We start from the raw sequence: 27,243 nt of genomic DNA on the forward strand, positions 1-27,243 counted from the left end.
GGCCTCAGCCAACTAATCACACAACCCACACGTGTGTGTGAGTCAACTCAGACTACCATTGACCTCATCCTGACCTCTGACAAGTCCAAGATCGCCAATAAAGGGGTTATAGCATGCGGGTTAAGTGATCATTATATGATATTCTGTACGCGCAAAAAGCTAAAACAAAAGGCTGGCTGTCACAAAACAGTCACATCTAGAGACCTAAAAACCTACTCTAGCGAGGCCTTCAACCTTGAACTGGAGGGTCTGGACTGGTCAGATGAGCTCAATGGTACACTGGTTGAAGAAACATGGCTTGGCTTCAAAACCAAATTTTCAACGATACTAAACAACATGGCCCCCCTAAGAACCACCAGGGTAAAAAATCGCGCTGAGCCGTGGATGCACGCTGAAATACTGACCGCTATGAAAACCAGAGACAAAAAATGCTCTGAGTTTCGTAAAAGTCAGTCAAAGCTTAACATAAGCACGAGCAGTGAACTCCAAGCCCACGTGACTGAACTCAAACTGGAAAGAAACAGACTAAGAAATGATGTAAACTCCATGATCAAAACAGCAAAAAAAAAATTCATCAATGACAAAACCGAGGAAAACAAAAACAAACCGCGTGAACTTTGGAAATTACTCAATAACCAACTAGGCTGCAGTAAAAAAACTTAAAACCAGATTCTCAAACATAAACATAAAGACGGACAACACGCTCATCACAGAAAAGCTGGATGTAGCCAATTACTTAAATAGTTTCTTCACAAACATAGCCACAACACTGGTAAACAAACTACCCTCCCACTCAGGGCATTATGGGGTAGAACACATAGTAGCTTACTACAAAAACCTAGCGGTCCACAAAGACGACTTCAAACTGGAAATGGTAACAACAGATGAGGTACTCAAAAAACTGAGCGCCCTCCAACCTAACAAGGCCACTGGCCATGACAACATCCCCTCCAAATTCCTCAGAGACTCAGCAGCCGCCATCACCCCAGTCATCACACACATAATAAACCTCTCTATAAAACAGGGACACGTCCCCAAGGACTTCAAAATTGCGAGAGTGACCCCTCTGCACAAAAAAGGCAGTAAATTAGACCCAGGCAACTACCGCCCTGTTTCTATCCTTACCTCCATCTCGAAAGTCATGGAAAAAATTGTATACGAACAGGTCGAAAAATACCTTGCGGAAAAAAATCTAATCTACGAATTCCAATCTGGCTTCAGAACATCCCACTCCACTGACACATGCCTTCTCTATTTAAACGACCACATCAAACAAGAGGTGGACGCGGGCAAATACTGCGGCATGGTCATGCTGGACCTACAAAAGGCCTTCGACACTGTCAATCACACCATTCTGATTGACAAGCTAAAAGCAATTGGTTTTGATAGTCTATCAGTGAGCTGGATGCAATCCTACCTGGAGGGGAGAGAGCAGATGGTGGAGGTAAACGGTACCCTATCCCCCCCCCTCACAGTAAACTGTGGTGTTCCACAAGGAAGCATACTAGGTCCGCTACTGTTCCTAATTTATGCAAATGACATGTCGTCAGCTTGTGACTGCAACTTGTTCCTGTTTGCGGACGACTCAGCCCTGCTGGTCTCTGACAAGAACAAGTTACAGGTTGAAAAAACCCTCAGCTCAGAACTAAGCAAAATCTGCATATGGCTCGCTGATAACAAACTATCATTACACATGGGCAAAACAGAGTCCATTCTCTTCGGTTCAAATAACAAACTCAGCAAGACCGACGGCTTCTCAGTTACAGTGGGTGACAATATTGTCACAAGGAAAGAAGATATTACCTACCTGGGTTCCATCCTAGAGGCAAATCTTTCCTGTGACAAAATGGCATCCAATGTAATAAAAAAAAGTCAACCAACGAACTCGTTTCTTGTACCGGATCTCCTCACTGGTAAACAAGAATACTGAAGACTCTAGCAGGAGCACTCATTCAAGGGTACTACGACTATGCTTGCACCTCATGGTACCAAAGCACCTCAAAGGCGCTAAAAACAAAATTACAAACATCTCAAAACAAACTGGTCAGACTACTGCTTGACCTTACTCCTAGAACCCACCTCACCCCTGCTCACTTTGACAACCTAGGATGGCTTAGAGTAGACGACAGAGTACAGCAACTTGCAATGGGCCTGGTCTACAAGATACACTACACGACCAAGGTACCCATGTACATGACTAAATACTTCCCAAAGGTCAGTGAATACCACGATCACAACACCAGAGGGAGCTCCACAAATCATGTTAAACCCAGATTCGGCTCAAACAAGGGACTAAACACGTTTCGCAATTATGCCACATCAATGTGGAACGCCCTACCCAAAGCTGTAAAGGAATGTGAATCACTACCCACTTTCAAAAACACTCTCAAAAAACACCTAAGGTAGACTGCAACTCGAAACTGGCCCCTGTAAATGTCCGAACACAACCCCCTCCAATGTACAGTAAATTACCAAGTATGGTCTTGTCAATAATCCAATGTACAGTGTTGTTTGTACAGTTGTACAGTGTCCCCCACCCACCCCTCCTACCCAACCCCCCCCCCCCCCCACTCCTACCCAATATTCCAATTGAGTGTACAGTGTCCCCCACCCACCCCCTACCCAACCCCCCCCCCCCCCCCCCTAACGGCACCATGGGCATCGACATTAGTGCTGCGCCGTAGTGTAAATAGGCTAACTACGGTGATGTCAGAGGAAATAAAATCACGGAACTTGTCTGCATTGCAAAGCTAATCGATGGTTGTGCTTATTGATATCCAACCGCAGCGACCGTTAATCATGAAATCCAAGTCTGCTTCCGTTTGAACCTCTGATTCTCCATCCCACAGTCACCCTGTATAATGCACTGCATGAGACAGTTTGTTAGGAGACGGGTCTCATGTATATTTTCACACATAGTTTGTGAAAGATGTCTTACTCACTCTGTGTGTGTGTGTGTGTGTGTGTGTGTGTGTGTGTGTGTGTGTGTGTGTGTGTGTGTGTGTGTGTGTGTGTGTGTGTGTGTGTGTGTGTGTGTGTGTGTGTGTGTGTGTGTGTGTGTGTGTGTGTGTGTGTGTGTGTGTGTGTGTGTGTGTGTGTGTGCGTGTATGTGTGCGTGTGTGTGTGTCTGTGTGTCTGTTCACAGTCCCTGCTAGGTCTCTCCACAGGTGTAGTGAGAGGTTATGTGCACAGTTTATGAGTCCAGACTCCTATGGCTAATAGGAATGTGTAATTGCTGTTGGTTTGAGAGAGGGGCATGGGGAGTGTGTGTTTTGTTACAGAATAGCCCTGAAAGACACTGCAGGCAGCCATTCCACATCGCAATTATCCATGCTTCAAACAGCTAACTGTCCCAAGTCTATTGTGTATGTGTGCTGCTTAAGGAAATTATTTTATTCCAGCGTTTGTTTTTCTCCTTAAGTAACACACAGCTGTATTGTGCCGCTGCACATTTAACTGTGTTTGTGTGGAATGACCTTATAATTTGACCATATCTTTGTCCCAAACTCATATGCAGCTAAATGGATGATGCTTTATATAGGCCTAATATTATGAAGGGTGCAATATTCACATATCCCCCGGCAAGTCTGTATTCCCAGGTCTGCTCTGTCACACGCTAGTCTAGCATGCTTCTCTTGGTGACTGCTATGATTGCTTCATGTAATGATGCATCCCTTAGGAATTGTGCAATTTTATAGAGCGTCAAAGGCTATGAGATTTCTTACATGTAAATGCACAAGCTGTGTAGGGAGGCTGTCATATCACTGTGAGATGTTGCAGTTAAAGGCCCCATCAGTGATATGAACGTTAAGCAAATGAGTAGCCTCACCGACACCGTAGCCTCAAAATGAGAATGCAGACATGTTTTCATTCTCTAGTCGGGTTGACTGGGCTCTTAAAACAAGGACTATGTATGTGAATATATCCCATAATAATAATAATAATAATAATAATAATAATAATAATAATAATAATAATAATAATAATAATAATAATAATAATAATAATAATAATAATACTATTAATAATAATCATGGATTGGTGCTTTATTAAGGCAACAGAGAATCCATGTTTTGCATTCTGGTCCTTTGGAGTTTGACTTCAATTAGGCTCAAGTCTAATTACTTCCATTCAGACCTCAGGGTCCTCATATACCCACAGTAGTTACACTAGCCTGACACAGCCTGCCACAGACGTCAACACCACCACCACCTCCAAATGATTAGCTATAGCCTATACTGTGCTGTTCAAACCGACACATGTTGTTTAAAATATGAGATTGATATTTGTTGGATTTAGTCATAGAAATAGAGTATTACGTGTTTCTATATCTGTAGGCTTAGTAGGCCTAGCGGATTAAGATAAGATATTCCTTTATGGATCCCCTTGGGGAAATTCAGGATTTGTCTAGTCAACCCTGGTGTCTGGTGTTCACTGCCCACAAGAGCTATGGCTCCTTTATCAACCCATTGCATAAGGTCATAGATTTATGTTGCAAAGTCAATAGGGAGGTGTAGTCTGACGTCACTGGTTGTTCCACCCGTATAGGGATTTATCATTGGGAAAATGGATTATCGGCTATTGTAACAATTCTGCCGCATGGAAATTGAACAGCTTTCCATTTTTGCCCAAAACGAGTTCCCTTCTATCACTAACATTATTGTTTAAACGAGACTATTTAGAAATGGTCAATGGGGAAATACATTGCGTTGGACACGAAAAAACGGCAATGACGTAACCACTACACCTCCCTATAGCCAATGTGTAGCCTATACTTAAGATAAGATAAGACATCCTTTATTGATTCCCTTTGGGAAATGCAGGCATCATATGCAGCATGGGGGAGGGGAGGCACGTACAGGTTGGTAGGTACATGGTAATAGTAGAAGACACAGACATACAATTATAGTACAGTAGAAAAGTTAAAATAGGCAGTGTAAACAATATAACAAACAATATAATCTGCAATTATATTATATAGGCCTATGCTCTTAAATACAGCTCTAATATTTTCAGTAGATTCAGGTTACCCATGCTTCAAAAAATATCTTTTGATTTGAATGTTTGATAGAGGGAAAACCTGGTGTGCATGCACCATGAACGATTTAATTCATTAATTTGAATAACCTACCTGTGTCTAACGGGTAGGTCTGGTTCTAGTCTACGAGTCGACGATGCCAGTGACACACACAGTGCCTTATAGTATACTGTAGATTCGAAGAAGATAGGAAGGAACTACCGCCAGCATAAGTAGCTGTGTGTATAATGTACACTTTTTGTAAACTATCCAGAACTAACCACCAGGAGTCACACGACCACTATTGCTGATGATAGTAAGCGGCTGAGGAGAAGGAGAAAAAAAGAAAAGGAGAGAAAAAGGTAGTAGGCGGAAGTGTACAGAGAAGAAGCAGGAAAAGTTTTTGCAACTTTGAGTTGGGGGCAGCTAATAACACCGGTACTAACGCAACGGGATGAAAACGTTTTGTTTGCCGATTTAAAGGAGAGTTTTCTTTCGTTTTTTTTGTAGATATAATGGGACTCCCCACGCTGGAGTTCAGCGACTCTTTCCTGGATAGCCCCGATTTCAGAGAACGTCTGAAATGCCATGAAATAGAGCTGGACCGGACAAATAAATTCATTAAAGAACTGATCAAAGACGGGAATATGCTAATCACGGCGTTTAAGAGTAAGTAACCAAGCATTTTTTCCCACATCCTATGACACAGAGGAGCATAGTGTAAACATGCGTTCTATATAACCACCTGAAACATTGCAGTGGATACATAATGAATGCAATAATGCTGCCCATGGGCCGACTGGCCTGCAGTGCTGGCTGTACATTAATACCACTTTGACTTTCGCTCATTGGATGCTGAAGTATCCCATCAGACGACTTTGATTGCCTGTCTCTGTCTGTCTGGCACAGGGGGGGGGGTGGGGGGGGGTAAGGCTACTTTGTGAAAACTCTTCAACAAAACACATGTCCTCAGCTTGATAATAAGTATAATAATAATAATAATAATAATAATAATAATAATAATAATAATAATAATAATAATAATAATAATAACAAACATCAATAATAATAACAATAATAATACAAATTCAGGTAACAGAAACAGCTATTCCAGACCATTCCCAGATGGTCTGGTGATGTTAAACTTTTTTGGAATCCCTGGGAATAGGGATTTGTTTGTTTTATGTGTCTATTTATTTATTAATTTATCTAGCTAACTTTGTAGATAGCATGCAATATGTTCGCCTGATGTACCCTGGTGTAGAGTGCTGCACTGCAGACTCAGGAATGCTGAAATGAATGAGTTCACCCTCAGCTGTAATGACTGGACTACCAGCTCCACACACAGCCAGACACATGGAGGTCGTTAGTGAAAGCCCAGAATGCTTTCACTCTCGTTCCATTGATTGGGAGGATGCTGAATTGTATTCCCAAGGGCTCTTGAATCACCTATAAGCCTACGAAGAGTGAATGCAGAGACTAGGCCTACTGCTAATGTCTGCATGAAAGAGTTTGATGACATAGGCCTACCCTGTGGGGAGATGCTGCTCTGGGTTACTGTGCAAATTCCAATGTGCAGATTAAAATGGACTTCCTATTCAGCTACATCATATAGGCGGTATGTCATGGTATGATATTATGGTCTTAATAGTGTCAGAAACTGTGGCTTGGATGACAGCACCATCACATGTCAATCTTGGTGTCTGAATGAAATAGGCTATATTCCAAAATGAATATCAACTATAGCCTATGCTTTCTAATAGATTAGAAGGCTATCTTTTCTAATGATAAAACTGAACACTTGTGATTCAAAGTGCAGAGAAATAGGCGCTATTGTCTGAATGACTTGCGGATCACATTTCTAAAATCACAATTACACTGAAAGCGTAAAACAACTCTCCTGATATAGGCTAGTTGGACAAGGTTTGCACCATAGTGCAACATGACATGAGTGAGAAATCATAAGGACTTTGGAAAATATAATGTATGATAATCATTCAGTATCTATCGATCAATCCACAAATAATACAATCTCTTTGATTCCCCCCCTCATTTTCTGCAATGTTTTCAAGATTTAAAAAGAATGCTGTACAGTGTAAAGAAAGAGACAAAAAACTAGTACTATTATTCTATTTGTTAAGAGGCTGATGGAGTCAGAGCCACAGAGGGAAGGTGAGAGGGAATTCCAGAGCTTGGGAGCAGCGTCAGAGGATTCCTGTTCACCGAGGGAGGATGGCTTGATGTGAGGGATGAGAGAAGTCCTGTATCAGAGGAATGGAGTCTACGTGTGGAGATGTAGGGGGGGGGGAGTAGCTCAGTCCGATATGAGGGGGCCAGAGTCAGACCGTGCAGGGATTTGTAGGTGAGGAGGAGGACCTTGAAAGTCATGTGGTGTTTTTATGGGAATCCAGTGAAGTTGCTGCAGAGTTGGTGTGATTATGCTGCCAGAGTTAGGTGTGGGTGGGAATCCTAGCAGCGGAGTTCTGTATGTGTTGGAGCTGGGCAAGGGCCTTGGCGGAGTTCGATTTTATTGCTGAGTGTTTAGACAGAGGCGGGTGACGAGAGAGGGGGAGGCAGGGAGGCAGATAGTTTGGCATGGAGATAGAGCTGGGTGTCATCAGCGTAGCAGCAGAAATTGAGACCATGTTTGCTGATAATCTGACCAAGGGGGAGGGGGTAGATGGTGTTTCAAGTGGACAGAGGACTGAGCCCTGGCTGGGGGACAACTTGTTTTACTGGGGCTGGGACAGATCTGGAGCCACCAAGGGACACGTACTGACACCTGTCGGATGGGTAGGGCATAAACCAGGCCAGGGGGGTTCAGGTCATACCAAGGGACTTTTCCAACCAGTTGAGGAGGACAGAGTGAGAGATGGTGTCGAAGGCAGCACAGAGATCGAGGAGGATGATGAAGTCGACATTTCCAGCATCATTGGCCATATGTAGGTCATTCACCACCCATACACCCTAACCAGAGCTGTGCTGTGCTGTGCTGTGCTGTGCTGTGCTGTGCTGTGCTGTGCTGTGCTGTGCTGTGCTGTGCTGTGCCCCGCCCCGCCCCGCCCCGCCCCAGATTGTAATGGTTCACCTGGTGGAGTGACATGTGGGACTGGAGCTGGGAATCAATAGCACATTCAATGGATGCACCGATACTGATACTGATACTACTGTATATTAGAGCTGTGGATCTTCACTGGCCTCACGATTCGATTAGATTACGATTCAGCTGTCCACGATTAGATTCGATTCGATTCTACGATGCATCTTGATGCAGCTCAATCATATATTACATCCTCAATTTTATAATCTATATTACTGCACATGGCTACTTTTTCATCAATTAATACAAGCAGTCAGATAAATGAACTTTTATTTATAAAGTTCTTAGATCAGGCGGCTGGGTGGCGCAGCGGACATTGCACTCGTCACCAACGCAAGAGACACCAGGTTCGAATCAGGCTGTCGGCGAGTCCGGCGACTCAGCGTTGCCTCCGGCTTGGGCCGGCCGGCATACTAACTCAATTGGCAGAGTTAGCAGGTGGGAAGTCGAAGGGTGGTAGTCTGGTCGTTGTGAACAGTGACTCCGTACAGGTCGGTTGGATCGCCTGCACAGCAAAGTCAGGAAAGTGGCGGGGGCAGTGTGAGCCTCCTACTGAGTCCTACACGTTACTCCTCGCCAAATGAGAGTCCGCGCTGGCAGGTGAAAAGATGTGACAGGCTGCCTCCACATGTATCGGAGGGGACATGTGATGCAAGGCTTCTATCCTCCCTCCAAACGACCAGTGGGGGGCATATGCGAGCAATGATCAGGACAGGGGAGGGAGTATTGGCACGAGAGGTAAATTGGGATGGGAAGAAAAATCACAGAAAAAAGGAGGAAAAAAAGTAGAAAAGAAAAAAAGAAAGTTCTTAGATCAGAATGTCAAAATAAATGTCTTTACTAGTGTTGATAGTGCATGTTGATAGTGCATGATACAGATACTAGAAAAGGTATCTCGATAGCCAGCTGTTAATTTTTTTTTTATTAGTATCAGTATTAGTATTGATACTTTTAGAATAGCCTGATGCTGTATTTTCCAAGAGTTGAGTGGATGCATGACCAGAGCACTAGCTTTAATAATAATAATAATAATAATAATAATAAGTCTGAGTCTGAGATCGCTAAAGTGCAATACCGGCCGCATCCTACCAGGCGGCGGTATCGAGCACCATTTGAAACCTTGTGTATTGGGCTGTGCCACACGCGAAAACACTCCGGGCGCTCTTTTCTAGTAAGTTGAACCTAGGGATTCACCCGATCGCATTGAATCGTTTTCGGGACCCCCGATTCATTATGCTGTGGTGGGTTATGTCTATGGATGGGTACCGTTTACATTTGAACCGATACGGTACCGGTACCTGTGAATCGATACCGGTACTCAACGTACCTTTTTTTGGTACTTTAGGCCATGGTTATACTGGGCTAAAACAGCAACGTTCTATTTTCGAATGATTACGTTTGCATGTCCAAGTTAAAAAGAAACGCAGTTTTGGCAGGAAAACGCTCAAAATGTGTTTTCGCTTTGGAAACTCGCCACCAATGGTGCCATGTAATTTGCGCGAGCTGGATACGGAGCCGTTCTGCCCAATGCCCATGCGCAGTAGAGACCTGCACTGTTATTTCCAGTGTTTACAGCAGAGCTGTCCCAAGTAGCTGCGGCTACCAACGTGTTGTCAAGTTATTGTTATAAGGAGCCCAGTCCAAAACTACAACAGTCTGCATACCCTTAACAATTGTGTGTATTGAGCCGTATTGTATTGTACCCATTCTGCAATCTGTTAAATGAAGTTTTCATCCATTTCTACTAGGGTTAACGTTAATAGCCTCGATGCTAACTATATACATGGAGAATGCCATTCACATTAGCATGTAGCTAATCGGTACATCTGAGATCTTTTTGTGAGACTAAACTATCCGCTCTTGGTGGTAAATTGTGTTGATGTTGGTTTTGTTTCATCAACAAATGAGAGGCAGAACACACAGTGAATGTATCCGTTTTGTTTATTGCACTTTTATTGCACTTTCTTTGCTGAAAAATAAATGCTACGTTGGCTAAATGGCTCACGCGAGGTATTTAAAGATGGTGGATTGTTGTTTTTTAGCAGGAAGTGTATTGGCACGTTCAACTTTTCTGATTGGTTGAAAATGGCCTTCATGTTTGAACTACATCGCCACCTACTGCTTTGGCATTGTACTACATGTATACATCACTGTGCTCAGGAGGCAAAACGATGTCTAACGTTCTGAAAAACGAAACTGAAACCTGAAAACGAAAACTGGCCCTAGTGTAACCGCAGCCTTAGTCTCTAAAAATGTAATCTACCTACCTCAGTTGTAAAAAGAAAAAAATCCAAACTTCAAATAACCACATTTTAGACCGTTTTCGGCTTGCCATTGCCCCGACTGCTTTGTTGTTGAATCAAGTCAAATCCTAGGTAAGCGTATATTGTGCGCATGAACGTTGACATGAAAGGAAAAAAGTTTAAAAGAAAAAATTTAAAGTGTAAAAAAAATAAGTGTAAAAAAAAAATATTATTTTTTAAATTTTTAAACGGTATCTCACATGAATGGATACTCGGTAGTACCGACGTCTTTCGGTAAGTACCTTTAAAAGTACCGAATTCGGTACCCATCCCTAGTTATGTCGTGGGCCAAATGGACATACGATCTACCAGATGGCAATCAAATAATTGGAATATTCTTTTTGGAATCCCACCGGCCACAGGTAAGAGCAATTTAACGTCAATTTCAGCTTGATTGTGCCTTGTTTTCATAGCCATCGCCCTCATCAGCGTATGTTGTTGTACTAACGAATGCCGTTATTGACAATCAATTAATCAGAAACGACCCCCCCCCCCTTTCATGCATTCATGATGGAACATAATACCGATCATATGCATTTGAATTTTTTATTGTAGTGTGTGTAGGGACGAAATGCCAATGGATTTAGTATAATACACGACACGTTGCAGGCTATTACTATTACCATACTTATATTAACCACGGTATAAAACAGGAATGTATGGATGGAAAAATTATTTCTTTTTCACATATTGAACGATAGATACTCGATATCAAATGGGTCATAGTATTGCATCCATAGCACTCAGCACGCTATGTGGTGTGCTACTGGAGCGCCCCTGTCGCATAGCCATATCCCAGAAACAGCATGGCAGCCAATGAGTTAATAATAATAATAACAACAACAACACCACCAACAACAACAACAACAACAATGTACACATTTTTAAATGAAACCATGTATGATTTCAACCTGTTCTTCAATTAGTCCATTAGATATTTAGCCCTCAGTGATCCTCTTAGAATTATCAGTTGGCTTGTTTAATCATTACCAGGCAATAGGTTTGATATGATGTGTCCAAAAGGTATATATATTTTTTTATCCACTTTTTCTCCTTATTTTTCTATTTTTCTCCCATCCCAATTTCGTATTGCCAATTCTCCCCTCCCCTGTCTTGAACGTTGCTAGACTATGCCTCCCACTGGTCGGCTGTAGTGAGGATAGAAGCCTTGCATCACGTGTCCCCTCCGGTACACGAGGAGGCAGCCTGTCGCATCTTTTCACCAGACAGCGCGGACTCTCAGTGGCGAGGAGTAACGCGTGGGAGGCTCACGCTGCCCCCGATACTTCCTGTCTCTGCTGTGCAGGCGTCACCCAACCGACCTGTAGGAGTCGCTGTCCACAACGTCCAATCCCCACCCATCGACTTCCACCCACTACCTCTGTCAATTGAGATAGTATGACGACTGGCCCAAGCCGCAGGCAATGCTGACACCGGGATTCGAGACCGGAGTTTCTTGCATTGGTGACGAGCGCAATCTCCGCTACGCCACCCAGCCGCCCTCCATACGGTATATTATTGATATGTGCGATATAACAAGGTCTGGTCTCTCTTGGAAAAGGACTTCCTGGTTAGGTTAAACAAAGGTTAAATTAATACGTATAACCATATTAAGATAAACCTGTATTTGAAATAAGAATTGGATGAATTAGTGGTGACAAGTGGGTTCCTCCTGATACTATAGGAGCCGTGGGTTCCCCCTGATACTATAGGACGGAGCCACCTGAGACCCATAGTTACAAGATCCCCAGTGAGGTGAATGAGTTGGTTGAAGATGTCAATACTCAGAGACTCACCGTGGACACGTACACCTTGGGTATTATCTGCTGGGTGTCTGCCTGCAGCGGTGGTTAGCCTTCATTAGTTTTCAGCTCACTCAATCACACATTTAAATTGAAACTGCTATTACATTGAAAGTGAGGTCAATGACTTCATTATAGTTGAGATATAAGAAACTTTCTTTAGGGCCAAAGATCTTCCAGCTCTTGAATTTGGATGAAATTCCACCGTTATGTATTGACTGAATAGAAAGTTAAATCCGTCCCTGCTTTTTTGGCACCCTTTAGGCTATAAAAAGATTATGAAATGCTTGTTAGCTGCCAGTGCTTGTAACTGGTGGGCCACCCAATCTGGAATAAATGTCTGTGCTAATTGCCCCGCCTGGGTCTGCAGCCTAGAATAGAATAGAATATCTTTATTGTCAAGTACATTTTTACATATACCCATCCTAACTTGTTAAGAGCAGTGGGCACTGGGCAGTCACAGTCCAGCGTTCGGGGACCAACTCCAGTTTTAACGTCAGAGCCAATGACAGGAGTCATGTACCTAGGCTAGTATGCCTGTATTTTATGGTGTTGGAGGAAACTGGAGTACCAATGCAAACATGGAGAGAACATGCAAACTCCTCATAGAAAGGCCTGCCACTGGGGTTCGAACCCAGGACCTTCTTGCTGTGAGGCAACAGTGCTAATGGTGCCGCCCTGTAGAGGTAGGCTACTTCCTGCAAAGATCTTTAGCCTGCAAATATTATATTGAACAATGCAAGTTATATTGCACCTTAATAAGTATCAAGATAAATTATATACTCCAATACCTTTGCCTATTTATTAGCTGTTGCACATTAGGCACTTCTTCTATTATTTCGTCTATTACTATACAATGTTTATTTCAAAAGTATTTTTATTAAAGGTATATTTTAGAAACTTCCAAAAAGTTAATAATAGGCCTATATATAGTTTAGGCTCAACTTTAGGTAGAAAAGAGAAGATTTATCAGCAAGCCGCCATTTTGTACATGTGCATTTCTCCAAGATCTCTTCACACACATTATTTATTATGGCAATTGTGGCTGCAATTCTGAATGGCTCGTTTCAAGAGGGAGGGTTCTTGTCACAGTTGAACTGCAGAAACAGTTTAGAAAATATTGGAATTCTGTAAAAACAATGGATTATCCAAAACACAAGAACACAATAATGTCCCCTTTAAAACATTTGATCAGGTAAACAATAAACATTCAAACCATAAACTTTAAACTGAGCGAAAATCCTCTGCTATCATTGTGTAACATGTTGTATCGTCTCTAGAGCCTTCTTCCTCTCCTTCACGTGAAGTTAAAACGACTCTATTGAACTCTAGTGAAAGTGAAACCTAGAAATAGCTGCTGTCCACGCAGACGTGTTCAGTTTATGATGTTGTCTGACTTACACGCTTGATAACACATTTAGGAATTTACAAATGTGTGTTTTTTTATTTTAATGTGGGCACTGAAAATGAACTAAATGGGTTTTATAGAAAAAAATAAAGCATATACCGGTGGGGGCTGGTGGGCGGTAGATGCCTGAACACAGAGTAACACTGGTATCACCAACTACTGCGGCAAGCCTAGTGTATAACAACACTAGGGATGCACCGATATCACCGATACCACTATAATTTATCAGATGATACCAGACTAAAATAAGGCATCGGTATCTGAGAATTTCCCCAATATTCCTGATACCAGGAAATGTGTAACATCAAAGCAAAGTGACCTGATTTACTGCATTTTAACACATAATTATGTTAGATCTCTCTAAAGGAGACAAATGTTGTCCAATGACCCTAAAGTCTAAGTCTAATCTATACTCTTCAGTAAAAGCGATGGATCGGTTCTCAGTGTCTGCCAATAATGGACCTCATTCTTGAACATGTTCGTAAGTATCTTCGTAACTATCTTCATAAAAAGTTTGTGCTAACAAATTTACGAAAAATCCAAAATCATCGCAGCCAGGTTCCCATGAATGAAGAACCTCAATCATTCTTAAACTGGAAGCGCAGTCCTCGTACACCTTCATTTGCATACAGAAACGCCCCGCCAGCTCCTTATAAGGAGAGGCTATCCATTGCATCTGGTTCGTGTTGACCCTTATGCGGGAAATATTCAATGGGTAGACTGATCAAAATGAGATTAGATTAGATTCAAAAGTATTGTCATTATACAGCACAAGTACAATACAACGGAAAATAAGTTTGGCATCCAACCAGAGTGCAAATGTAACAGTAAAGTGCAATAGTAACATACAATGCACAGGTGATGAAACTGGTAAAAGGCTTCATTTGGGATAAATAGTTGGTGATTGCGTTCACATTGATTCTACAGACATCCTCGGAATTAAATAATTATAATAATAATAAATACGACAATATTTGTATCATTAACAATTACGTCTGTCTGTAGAATCGAAGTGAACACAATCCCCAAGGAATGAACCGAAATGAAGCCGTTAAAAACTTGGGCACACACCAATACATCCAGATATAGCGGAATAGCCTAGTCATATTATTTTTTTTTTATCCACTTTTTCTCCCATTTTCTATATTTTCTCCCATCCCAATTTCGTATCATCCAATTCAACCCTCCCCTGTCACGAACGCTGTTTCTTGCCTCCCACAAGCCGGCTGCAATGTGGACTAAGTCATACATAGCACAAGTCCCCTCCGGTACAAGAGGTAACAGCAGTCGCATCTTTTCACCTGCGCAGCTCGATCTCTCAGTGGCGAGGAGTAACGCGTGGGAGGCTCACGCTGCCCCCGACACTTCCTGATTCCACTGCGCAGGCGCACCAACCGACCTGTAGGAGTCGCTGTCCACAACGCCCGATCCCCACCCATCAGTTTCCCACCCCCTAATACGGCCAATGTGTATTAGTATGAACGACCAGCTAAACTGAAAGCAATGTGGAGCGCTGGGCTCGAACAGGCAAGCCCAGCGTCTCCATCATTCGTGGCAAGCGCCTTGCCCTCTACGCCACGTAGCCGCCCTAGCCTAGTCATATTTATAATTATTATAATTATTTAATTCCGAGGATGTCTGTACAATCGAAATGAAACAATCCCAGATGAAGCCGTTAAAAACACGGGCGCACACCACTCTGTCTGACTTACGACTGCCTTTTCCTGTTCGTAAATCGTGTTCAAGCTTAGGGGTGGGAATCACCAGTTTCATCACGATACGATACGACACGATATCGATTATTTGGACAACGATACGATATTTTCCAATATCACAAAGTCTGCCACGATACGATACGATTCAATTCAGGTGCCTGTGATCGATACGAGACGATATTATATGGCCATTTAACACAATCAGTAACATTTAGATCAACTCAAAAAAGGCAACGGAAATATCATTTGACATTTTTACTTTTGAGCTCTTCCAGATATTTAAATGAAAAACAATCTATTGTTTGTAATACAAATACACCTCCTGTTCACTGTAAAGTGCCACATTTTGATATATTGAGCTTTAAACTTTAAAGGGGAACTATCTTATAAATGGCCTTTTCCAGGGGTTTGCATTGTTTTCTAGCAATGTGGGGTTGTACCAACACTGTCTAGGTCTCAAATTCTATTTTTGACGCATTCCTCTAGTTCAGATGAGACAAAATCCTCCCCCACTGAACCAAGCCATTCTGATTTGACTCGCTCGCTGACGTGAATAGGCCAGCGTTTCCGTTAGCCGGTAATTACCGGTATTTGACTGGCAAAATCTGTTGAAGTCCGACATATTTAATCTCTCCGGTCATAGTGTCCGGTGAAAATAGTTCCCTCTGGGCACAGTTTGATTATTTGAATTGTATTTGGATGGGCTGGAGTTGGGTGGCCTATGCGATGAACGAAACAATCATTGCGTTTGTTGTCGTTGCTTCGCTCAGCGAGAGCTTGCTGCTGGATTTGCGGAAGGCATGCAGCTGCAGACCCACAGAACCCACCAGCTTTGCTGGCACAGTGCGGTCCCCAGACCTGGAAAGCTGCTCTGCGGGTCTGCAGCTGGATGCTTCTTGCAAACTAACTGCGGCCGGCTCGCGCTGATAACAGCTTTCATTGTTGGACCGGCTGCTTGGTGGAGCAACGATGAAACGAATGTAATGAATCGTTCGTCGCATGGGCTATTTAATTTTGGCCTGTTTTGGTACGGTTCGGGTGGTCAAGTTGTGCTTGGAGGGAGTTGTTTTCACCGGACATTATGACCAGCACCAAGTCGTTGCGAGGTGGAGAGAGTCGTCACGCAAACCACGATAATGTTGCCGTCTCTCTGCTTTCTCAGTTCTTCGCTTGATATAATTAATACAAATGTCCAATATAACGGAATTCGTTAGCTCATAAAAATGTGATTATAACAGACTGCTGTTTAGTGTCGGACCGACTGCCCACATACGCGGTCTATTTTATTTCAAGTCAGCAGCAGCACAGAGTATCGAGGGACTTATTTTATTTGGAATATATTAATGACTGTATACGCAAAAGTAGCCTATAGTTTTAAGTAATAATATTATAAATCTACATGCCTTGAGGATGACATTCTTTGTTTTAAAGCTCAATAAACTATGACCGGAATTAATCTCATTTGTCCGGTAGATTGAAATCTTGCAGGTCACGGAGACCGGCAACAATTTTTTCTAACGGAAACCCTGGAATAGGCACTGATCTGCCATCGCCCGCCCACAATCAACTGTGATACGTTTATATGAGCAGCGAGTGGAAATAATGCGGAAGCGGTTATTTAGCAGAGACCTTCAGCACACACACACACACACACACACACACACACACACACACACACACACACACACACACACACACACACACACACACACACACACACACACACACACACACAGAAAGGGAGAATGCCTGCCCCTCCCTCCCCCTTTCCCCAGTCCCCACTCTGCTGTTCTCTCTGTCTATGGCTCTGATTAGGGTTAGCTTGTTAGCTTACGCTAACGTAACGTTAATTTTGGTCTTTAACGTGACGTGGGCATAAAGGAATGGCGAGGATTGCAAAGCATGTTAGATGCATTTGACCCGTTGCGGAATAAAACAGCAGGGACTTGTTTTGGGTCGCAAAATAGGCACACTATGTAGCCTTGCTCTGTTGTAATGTCCGCGTTTCAGACACTACTGCTGTGCTGTTGAGCGGATACGACTCCACGGGATTTTCAAAATAAGAGTATCGCAATATGAATAGATATTTTTACGTTGCATCGATCCTATTGGATCATTGATAATATATCGATCTGGATCAATGTATCGTCCCACCCCTTCAAGCTACAAAAAAATTTACGAAAAGAAGCCGTTCGAGAATGCCAAAAAAGTTCAATGAGGTCCAATGAGTTTAGTGTCAGGAATTGGTATCGGCAGTGACAGAGCAGTATCAGTGCGTCCCTGAACCAAACCATCTTAGTCTATTATTCTGTATGTGTACAAACAATGCCATGGCAATGCATTAAAGCCTTTCCAATTGGCTATGGACAGCTGCCTGTTCCCCACGCTAGAGTCAATAAGGAATCCTTGATATGCATTGGGATGTTATTAAAAAAGATTATCCAGCAGCACTCAGGCGGCGTTATAATGGCATCGCTTTGCATACTTGTGACTGGGCTATAGCCCACTTCATGTAATTTAGAGGATTCTATGGAACTGAGGCAAGTTAGTTAGTGTAATCAGCAATTATCACTGAATGGATGTGTAGTTGCACACATAAACAACGCATAGCTGCCGTCACGCCTTGCTAATGGCCACTTTTTATCTGTTCCCTGAGTGTTGATGTTGTTTGAGTGGCGCAAGGTTCATACTTCCTCTTTCCCTAATACAGCTATTGATTAAGAAAGTGTCTATTTCTCGTTTCTGGCAAATGTCACCTCGTTTGTTCTATTGCGATGATTGACATTGTGAGTGTTCATCTCGCCTCTCTCAATCTGTATTAGTGTCTTTCAAATGAGGCAGAGGGGGAAGAGAGAGACACATGCATGCAGAGATAGGGGCGAGAGCCGTGCGTAGACCAGATGCACGTTAGCAAATTACTCTCCTGATTAATCTAGAATTGACAGGCAACTTCAGTTGGACAGGGGGAAAGAATCAATGAGCACATACAGTACTAAGATGAGTTTGAATCTACTAGCCTAGTTGTCATTATAGTTGTACTAGTGCTGTGATTGTAAAACCAAAGAGACAGTTGTACAGTTATGGTAACATAATCTCTCCTTGCCAGATCCGCTGAAGTGCCCTTGAGCAAGGCACTTAACCCCCAACTGCTCCAGTGGAGTTGCTCAGTGGCCAACGGTGGCAGACTGTGGTTGTACTGGGCAGCTCCCAGGTGTGAATGGAACTGTGTGAATGTGAAGCAGGGCGTTCCTTGAAAAAGAGCGGATCCGTGCTCAGATAACCTACCCTGGGTAAATAAAGGTTAATAATAATAAATAAGACTTCAGGCTATGGAACCGTTGTGTTGTCTAGCTCCTACATCTCATCTGGAACCCAAAAACAGGAATCTGGCAACAAGTGAACACAAAAGTAAGAAAATAATATATTGAATGTTGAAATAATAGCGTGTTTTGCTTTACATTGTGTAAGTGTGATTGATATAGCAACTGGGATTGTTCCGAAGCAAATAAGTCAACACACGTGAATGCAGCGTGACGTGAATGCATAGGGGAATAGGACTCGGAGTGAGTATTTTAATGCAACTGATTTTGACGCAAATGCAAATACATCAGAATCGTCGTCATTTAGAAATGAGATTGCATACTGTCTATGAATCGAGATCGCGATTTCTTTCACGATTAATCGTGCAGCCCTAGTTCCTTTCATATTCAGTTCGGGAAAACCAAACAATCTCTTTAGGAATCCAGGAAAATGTATCGATTCCAAAGTAGGATCCAGTTGGAATCATAATTTGGAATTCGGTCTAATCCTTTAGTATTCCAAGTCCTTGATGGTTTTTCCTACAATCTTAAACCCATATGGACTTGTATCTGAATCTTATGAGACTCTCAAAAGTCAAAACAGTCTTACAGTAACTTTGTGCCCCACAAGTTTTAAATTGAAGGGTGCCTACTTTTATTACTTTTTAATGGTAGTACGAAATTATGATACTTTCCAGGGCATGACAAGGGTGAGTCCTCTGCTATTTAGGGAGGAACTGCTGACTCTTTGTCATCTGATAGTCTGTCAGCGTGATGCCACTCTCAACAAGTGTCTGCATGTTGTCTGAACTGCTTTCATCAGGAAAGTAATCAGGTGATTTGATCCAAAATGGTTGGTGGCTGACACGCCATCGGTTTGTTGCACCATAATGCTAATGACAAAAGCTATTGTGTTTTCCTAGACAAACGTGTTTGTAATCCTTTAAAACTTTCATTATAACATATAACATCATTATCAGCAAGTAATACAGTGTGCCCTTTTGCAAGGGTAGTTGTTGGACAAATAGCCTAAATAATGATTTCAACTTCTTTATAAAACAGACAGCAAATAGCTATGCAAAGCTGGTCCCATTAGTCATTTTACACATTTCACATAAAAAAGTATACCTTTCTATTATTATTATTATTATTATTGAGAACAAACTCAGTTACAAATATTAGGCAATGTATGATGTAATTTCCTTTGTTAGGAAAGACACGGTCACAACTAAAATGATGGTGTCCACATTCGTTGCCATTCTAGAATGATACTGATGCCATTAAAACATGCACTCTTATACTGTACACAATACAGTAAGTAAGTCCATTCCGTGACGTGTCTCGTCTCCTGTTTCGTCTTCCAAAGTGATTTCTCCCAGCTTTGGGAACTCTGTTGTGTTTGTTTGTCTGAGTGCGGACAGTGCTCCCTGGGCTCAGCCACAGGAAACGTGCTGTAAACATGCTTGTGTAACCATCCTCTGTCCTCCCTCAGATAACATTTGGCTTGACATCATACTCTATCTCTCCCTCTCTATCTATCTCCCTCTCCCTCTCCTCTCTCTCTCTCTCTCTCTCTCTCTCTCTCTCTCTCTCTCTCTCTCTCTCTCTCTCTCTCTCTCTCTCTCTCTCTCTCTCTCTCTCTCTCTCTCTCTCTCTCTCTCTCTCTCTCTCTCTCTCTCTCATATATATGTGTGTGTGTGGTGGGTTGGGGGAGGGCTATTAGAGAGAGAGAGAGGATGTGTGCTGCAGGATTAAATCCAAATCACGTATTGCTGCTTTGACTTAGCTGAACAACAACAGAGGAATTGAACCCATGTTATGGAGATGAAATACAGAGCACAATAGCAATAACGTGTTTAGCAATAAAGCAACACGTATAGCAAGGAGTAGTAGTCTTTTTCTAAGCTGGAAGCGTGTGGAGGGGTACTTACTTAGTGGACCGATCTTGCTAAAAGGGGGAGCTCTTGTATCCCTGAAATAGCTATTCACGCAGACTATTCCATATCATTTGTTAGGCTCCGGGAATTGCGAGCGGTGTTGGGGATGCTGTGTTATCCACCCGTCAGTCACCGCGATTTTCACACTCTTTGCCATACGTGCCCAATTCTCCGCTTTCTAAGCGCCCGCACGTCTCAGTGTCTCTTTTGTTCAGTCATATATGATAAGGTGGCAGCCAGGCAGTGTGTTTCTCCCCCACACACTGTAGACAAGACATCTAGGCCTATATACCCACTTAATAAGGCGTTGCTCACGTGTGTTTCAGTGCTTTGAATGTAGGATCTGTAATGCCGTCAGACGCCTGTAGGGCGAAGGAGCCCGGCCGCTTGGTACTGCGGTTTGTTCACATTGCTTTGTGTTTCGGTTCGATGTGTGGATTTGAATTGGAGTGGGTATACAGGAGGGGTTATGGCCACAGCTCAGGCCCTAAAGGTATGGCTAGCAATACAGATACCATACCCTCCCTCCCCCAAGACTCAGAGTCTCTCTCCATTTTCCAATCCTGCCTTAATACCCATCTCTTCTACCCTTAGTGTAAAGTGACTTTAAAAAGCGCTATATAAGTAAATCTTTTATGAGTATTATGATTATGATTATGATTATTATTATTATTATTATTATTATTATTATTATTATTATTATTATTATATTATTATTATTATTATTATTATTATTATTATTATTATTATTATTATCATCATCATCATCATCATCATCATCATCATCATCATCATCATCATCATCATCATCATCATCATCATCATCATCATCATCATCATCATCATCATCATTATTATTATACAACCCACTCAAATCAAATGCACTCAAGCAAAGCACAGTACCAAGAGAGGGGCTATTTTGCCTAGACAGGTAACTTTTTGATGGCATTACAGATTCTACCTTTAACTGGAATATGAAAATGAGATGTAGGATAGCGCACATCCCATCAGAACTTAATGACATATTGAAACTATAATGAGACGTCTCATATCTATGCCACTCCTTCTCACTTCAGGAGACAACTGCACTGCGCAAACATGTCGTGGGGATGCGCGATTCTCATTTGAGTTTCAATTTTAATTACGATTTTGGCTCCCCATGAAAACAAGATAATCGAGATGCGATTATTGGGCCGCATGCCGCGTTGCTCTCATTTTGTTGCTCTCGTGTCGAGAGGGAGGAGGGAGCCACGGCACGTCTCTCCAGTTATTTTGAAACGTCTTTGTTAACTTGTAAAAGATGACAGAAAGGCAGGCCTTTGGTTGAGAAGAAAGGTAAAACGAATTCAGTCGTCATCATTATGTTCTCAAATCAATGAGTAATCGTGTTTAAGAATTGCGATTTCAATATCAATCTTCTAGATAATTGTGATTATGGTTTTTGGCCAATACTGTAGAATAGTGCACAACCCATCAGAAATGTAAAAAGGGACATAATGAAACTACAGTGGGAATTGGGATGACACTTTCTTCGGCGTTCACAATATCCATCTCATATCTGTGCTGCCACTCCTTCTCAGTTCAGGAGACAACAGCACTGCGCACATGGCAGGATGCTGTTCAAGGAGCCACAGGAACCACTTCATAAGCACTGTTATCGTCACATAGGAATCCACTGCCCTTGACGTCCACACATTGCAAATTAGCAACCCTCTCTGCTGTAGGCCTACTTACGAAAGCCTCAGCATTTAGCTTCACTTCTTCACATACCTTGGGTCCAGTGTCTTGTATGCATGTGACAAAAGCCTTCGTTTTCCACAGAATTGTATGAACGCCGGTATTTGCATATAAAGTTATTATTCTAGTAACAAAAGTAACATTTAATTTGTGTTTGCAATTTATATAATAAAAAAAAAAGTATTCAAGCTGTATCGATATCTGTTCACGTATGCAATGTCACAGGATAAATAATCCATATTGCTGTTCATCGCATTGAACTGCATGGTCATGTGAAGTGTGACATCAAACCAAACATCAAACCAAAAGTAAGTAAGTAAGTAAGTAAGTAAGTAAGTAAGTAAGTAAGTAAGTAAGTAAGTAAGTAAGTAAGTAAGTACATTTTATTTATATAGCACCTTTCTAGATACAGGATCACAAAGTGCTTTCCAATAATAAAAAAAAACACACCAGCCTACACTAGGGCAGGGGCGATATTGTTCATTGTTGACTCATCGCCCAGCCCTCTAGTGTAGGCTAGTTGTTGGATGGGTTAGTGTTAGCGTTAGTGGGTCAGGTATCTGTGTGGGTGGAAGACTTAGTATGCTCTGGGAGTGCCTGACAGCTACAGGGGCTCCCCTGCTGGGCGGCTGATGGGCACAATGTAATTGTTATCAAGTGGAAGGAGACCTTACGTTGGGAACATACGTGGCTCACCCCTTGCAATCCCTGCAAATGGAATCAAAGAGACACAAGGCACCCCTACCATTGCATCAAAAGGCTCCGCCGTCTCTCGTTAAGCCGGCAGAAGGGATGTGTTGCTCTTTGAAACACCTTCTCATCTCAAATCAGTGGCGTCTTACAGAGGAGTTAAGATAGCGGTGGCATTTTGTCATCAGTCTAGAAGACGTGATATATATTCCCGGTACCCTGCCAGTAGACAATGCACCTTTTTGCCAACGTCGGTCTCATAAAACATTCTTTTTAATGTTCTGTGGAGTGCTTTTGTTTATCTCAAGGAGAAGGCAGAGGAATAGCAATGGCTACAAAAAAGTATGAACAAATGGTACTATTCTGCTTGGTATGTGGTTTGTAAACATAACTCAGCTGGAATGTGTCACCACTAATGAGGGAGCTTCCGTACATGCAAGGAGGCTGCTTGCCTTTATGTGCCGTGCATTTTGATCACAGCAATTAGATCGGATGTCACATCAAGTCAGCTAATGCAAAGAACACACTCAGATCATTTTAACAAGCCTCAACCTGCATTCACCTACTGGCTCCGGCTCGTGGGGCGAAATTAACCAGAAATCAGAATTTCTCTCAAAAATGTTTGGCACATCCATGAAGACTGTTCCAACGGCTAATAATAGGCACGGGTCTTTGCCTCTTTAGGAGAAGAACAGCAGACCGTGCCGCAGCAGCGCTGTGTCTCTGTTTGGTCAGGGTTCGTCGATCCTCAGCCGGTGGAATGCGGTAGTGTGTGTGGTCGCCCTGGAGACGGGACGTAGGGTCTACCCAGGGGGATGGGATCGTGTGGTGACTGGCAACCAAAGTCCGTATTCACACATCTCAGCCCGACTTGCCACTGGAGTCTGCAGGGGTAGTTAAGGCTCCGTCTCAAGACTCTCAACCATACCCTGTCCCGGCGGTTGGGACCATGCATGAGTTATCCTGTGAATAGAATGTGTACCGGGGGTACAGCAGTTCTGTCTGATTGCCCCGTTGCACTGTGTGGAGGATAATTGCGTCTCACAAAATAACATGCCACTGTACTGTAGCCAGGTGAGCTAAAAATATTCACCAGGCGTAATAAATGTAGGGCACCCGACAGTACCGTATTCACATTGCCCGTGTGAATACAATATTTATTATTCAAATAAAATGACCTCGATTGTACAAACTAAAGTGTAACTTGATCCAAAAATGATTTACTTTATATTCATTCATCTGGAGCATCGTTCTGGTTGCTTACTCTTTATTATATTCCCAGAATGACAGATTGTACACATATTTTACTCATGAACAGAACAGAGAATAATCAATAATAATAATAATAATAATTTAATAATAATAATAATAATAATAATAATAATAATAATAATAATAATAATAATAATAATAATAATAATAATAATAATAATAATAATAATAATAATAATAATAATAATAATAATAATAATAATAATAATAATAATAATAATAATAATAATAACAACAAACACTAGAGGACATGATACTGTGTGACAGTGCCAGGTAAAATAAGCAGGAAACAGTGATGATGCATGTGGAGAACATGAACATGATCTACCGGCAGGAGTGCTTGTGTTGCTCATTGGTCCCTATAATGAACAGTTTGCCTATATGCTTTGCAGAGCCAATGCTGGCCCCCAAAGGGCTGTTCTTCACTTTGATTATACACCGTAATGTGAATGATGGTGACATGGCTAGATGAGGTGTTTACACCAGAGTACCGCCAGAGTAGTACCCATAATCGCACCGGAGAAGATCCTCTGTGGTATTATGGCTTTTATGCCACAGCTGCTAATGCATTTGTACTGCGTGTTTGTTGTTTGTTTTCAACGTATAGGACGCTCTCATTTGTTCCCTTGAGCACAGAAAACAAAGAGGCTCTTGCGATCTGAGCCAGTCCGTCTCTCTCTCTCCCCCTTTGAGGTCATGTTATTAACCCCATCTGAATCCCATTGCCTATACTCTAGGCTCTGTTAGCCACACTGTACGAACTCTGAACTCTGTTGCCTATACTCAGTTTATACCTGCCTATTGCCTTACACTGTAATCATAACTACCCACCTCAAACTATAGTATACCCTTATAACTATGTATGATATCATGTACAATAATGCTGTATACTATATATATTATTTACTGTATATATTTATCCACATCTGTCTGAATATACCTGCTTATTATAATCCTTTTTGCATACCTGTATATAATATAGTATTATTACTCAGTAGTACTCGTTTATATACTCCAGTTTAATCACCTGTACACATTGTATATTGTTACATTTGCACTCTGGTTAGATGCCAACTTCTTTCCGATGTACTTTACTTGTGCTGTACGTTGACAATACATTTGAATTGAATCTAATCGAATCTCATCTAAATAGCTTCACACAGTGACACTGGCAGCCTCAGCAGACAGGAGATGAGCGCGGATGAGAGTGAGAATCGGAGGCTACGTTTTAACACTGTAGCGATGAACAGGGTCAGTCTTAGCCGTGAAATGCTATGGTAACTTGGGCAATTTGAAGGCAACTCGAAAAACCGATCTATTCGAGCAGTCATATGCCGGTCAGTCCTCGGCTCAAACATTGCTTGTGCATTAATTCAGCATCGTGATACATGATGTATTTTGCATAAAGTACATGAGGTAAGAGTCTTCACTCAGGCCCCGGTACATTAGGTGCACATGAGGAATGCTTGGACTGCATATTTAAGATTACTTGGCTGGTACTACCTACCTACTATAGAATAGGTGGAATTAAGGTGTTTTCCTGCCTTGTATAATTCTCAGGTTTAAAGCAGTAGGGCTAGTTTTTGTAGCTGGACTCTGTTGGTTGTAGTGGAGGGAGGGTAAACCCACGCTACTATGAAGACTAGGCCTAGAGGAGCATGTAGTGGAGGGTAAACCTGAGGCTACTGTGAAGACTATAGGCCTAGAGGAGGATGTAGAGGGTAAACCAGGCTACTATGAAGACTATAGGCCTAGAAAAGATTAATTGATTGATTGATTGATTGATTGATTGAATTGATTGATTGAACATTTTATTAACAGATTGCAGAATGGGTACAATACAGTACAGCTCAATACACACAATTCTTAAGGGGATGCAGACCAGAGAAAGACTTTCGTCTTGTTTACATCAGGGTCCCCCATGTTCAATTCATCATAACATACTATCTATACATCTATACATTTATGTTTATGACATATCAGATTTACAAATACAGTACCTCCACTACAAGGATGTAGTGGAGGGTAAACCAGGCTACTATGAAGACTAGGCCTAGAGGAGGATGTAGACTAGAAGGTAAACCAGGCTACTATGAAGACTAGGCCTAGAGAAGGATGTAGACCCAGGCTACTATGGTAAATCCACCTACATTGAGTTTTCACTTCTTGTGAAATAGAGTTGACTGATTTAGCCGAAATCTTTATGATTTAAATTCATAGTATGGAATATAGCCTAGTAGCCTAATAAAGTAAGTAGTATCAGATTGATGAAAGTGACGTGAAAATATGGTATTTTTCAGGAAATAACTAAATAATAATGAAATAACTAAATAATAAAAAATTCACCTACAGATGGCCTACATAATTGATAGTGATACTGGTGATTATTGGCACCACATCGATCATGACTGGACTTCATAATTTGTCCACCATTCGACGGTAGCCTACTTCACCCTCGGAAAGACTGGTCATCATGTGCATATGACTAGGTTTAATCCAAAAGTCAATTCAGAAACGCTGTGTAATGAAATATGCGGATGTCTTCGTCATTCATCATTCTCCCTGGTTGCATGTCAAAGAGATCAGGAAGGAAAACACTGCAGCGCTTAGATTTTGAAGTGATGGGAGGCAGTTGGGGTCAAAAGGACTAATGTGATTAAATTGCATTATATATATATATATTTGTTAAAGCTTTAAGGCTTTCAAATGAATCTCCAAAATGATGGCAGTTCTAATTGTCCATATTGCAGTCATCACAATATCTGTATTGCAACTTCTTCATAATACATTTTACTTTCAGCCCTAGCAGTAAACGAGGAAGAAATAGAGTTTACTGATTTAGCTACTGCAATGCACTATTCACTGGTCTCCCCAAGAAAACTACTGAAAGACTCCAGCTCATTCAAAACTCTGCAGCTAGACTACTAACTAATACCAAAAGGAGGGAACACATTAGTCCTGTC

At 42.0% G+C, this 27,243-nt stretch overlaps 1 protein-coding gene across 3 annotated transcripts in view; it reads left to right on the forward strand.

Moving 5' to 3' along the window:
* The first annotated feature begins 5,404 nt into the window (after positions 1 to 5,404).
* Positions 5,405 to 27,243, forward strand: part of arhgap42b (Rho GTPase activating protein 42b) — a 203,276-nt gene continuing 181,437 nt past the window's right edge. For all 3 annotated transcript variants that reach the window (XM_084314590.1, XM_084314592.1, XM_084314591.1), the window contains exon 1: positions 5,405 to 5,686. In XM_084314590.1, coding sequence (XP_084170716.1) covers positions 5,533 to 5,686 — 154 coding nt within the window. In that variant the 5' untranslated portion in view covers positions 5,405 to 5,532. The remainder of the gene's footprint in view (positions 5,687 to 27,243) is intronic.

This window comes from Notolepis coatsorum (assembly GCF_963971535.1).
Source record: "Notolepis coatsorum genome assembly, chromosome: 1".
NCBI classification, from domain to species: domain Eukaryota; kingdom Metazoa; phylum Chordata; class Actinopteri; order Aulopiformes; family Paralepididae; genus Notolepis; species Notolepis coatsorum.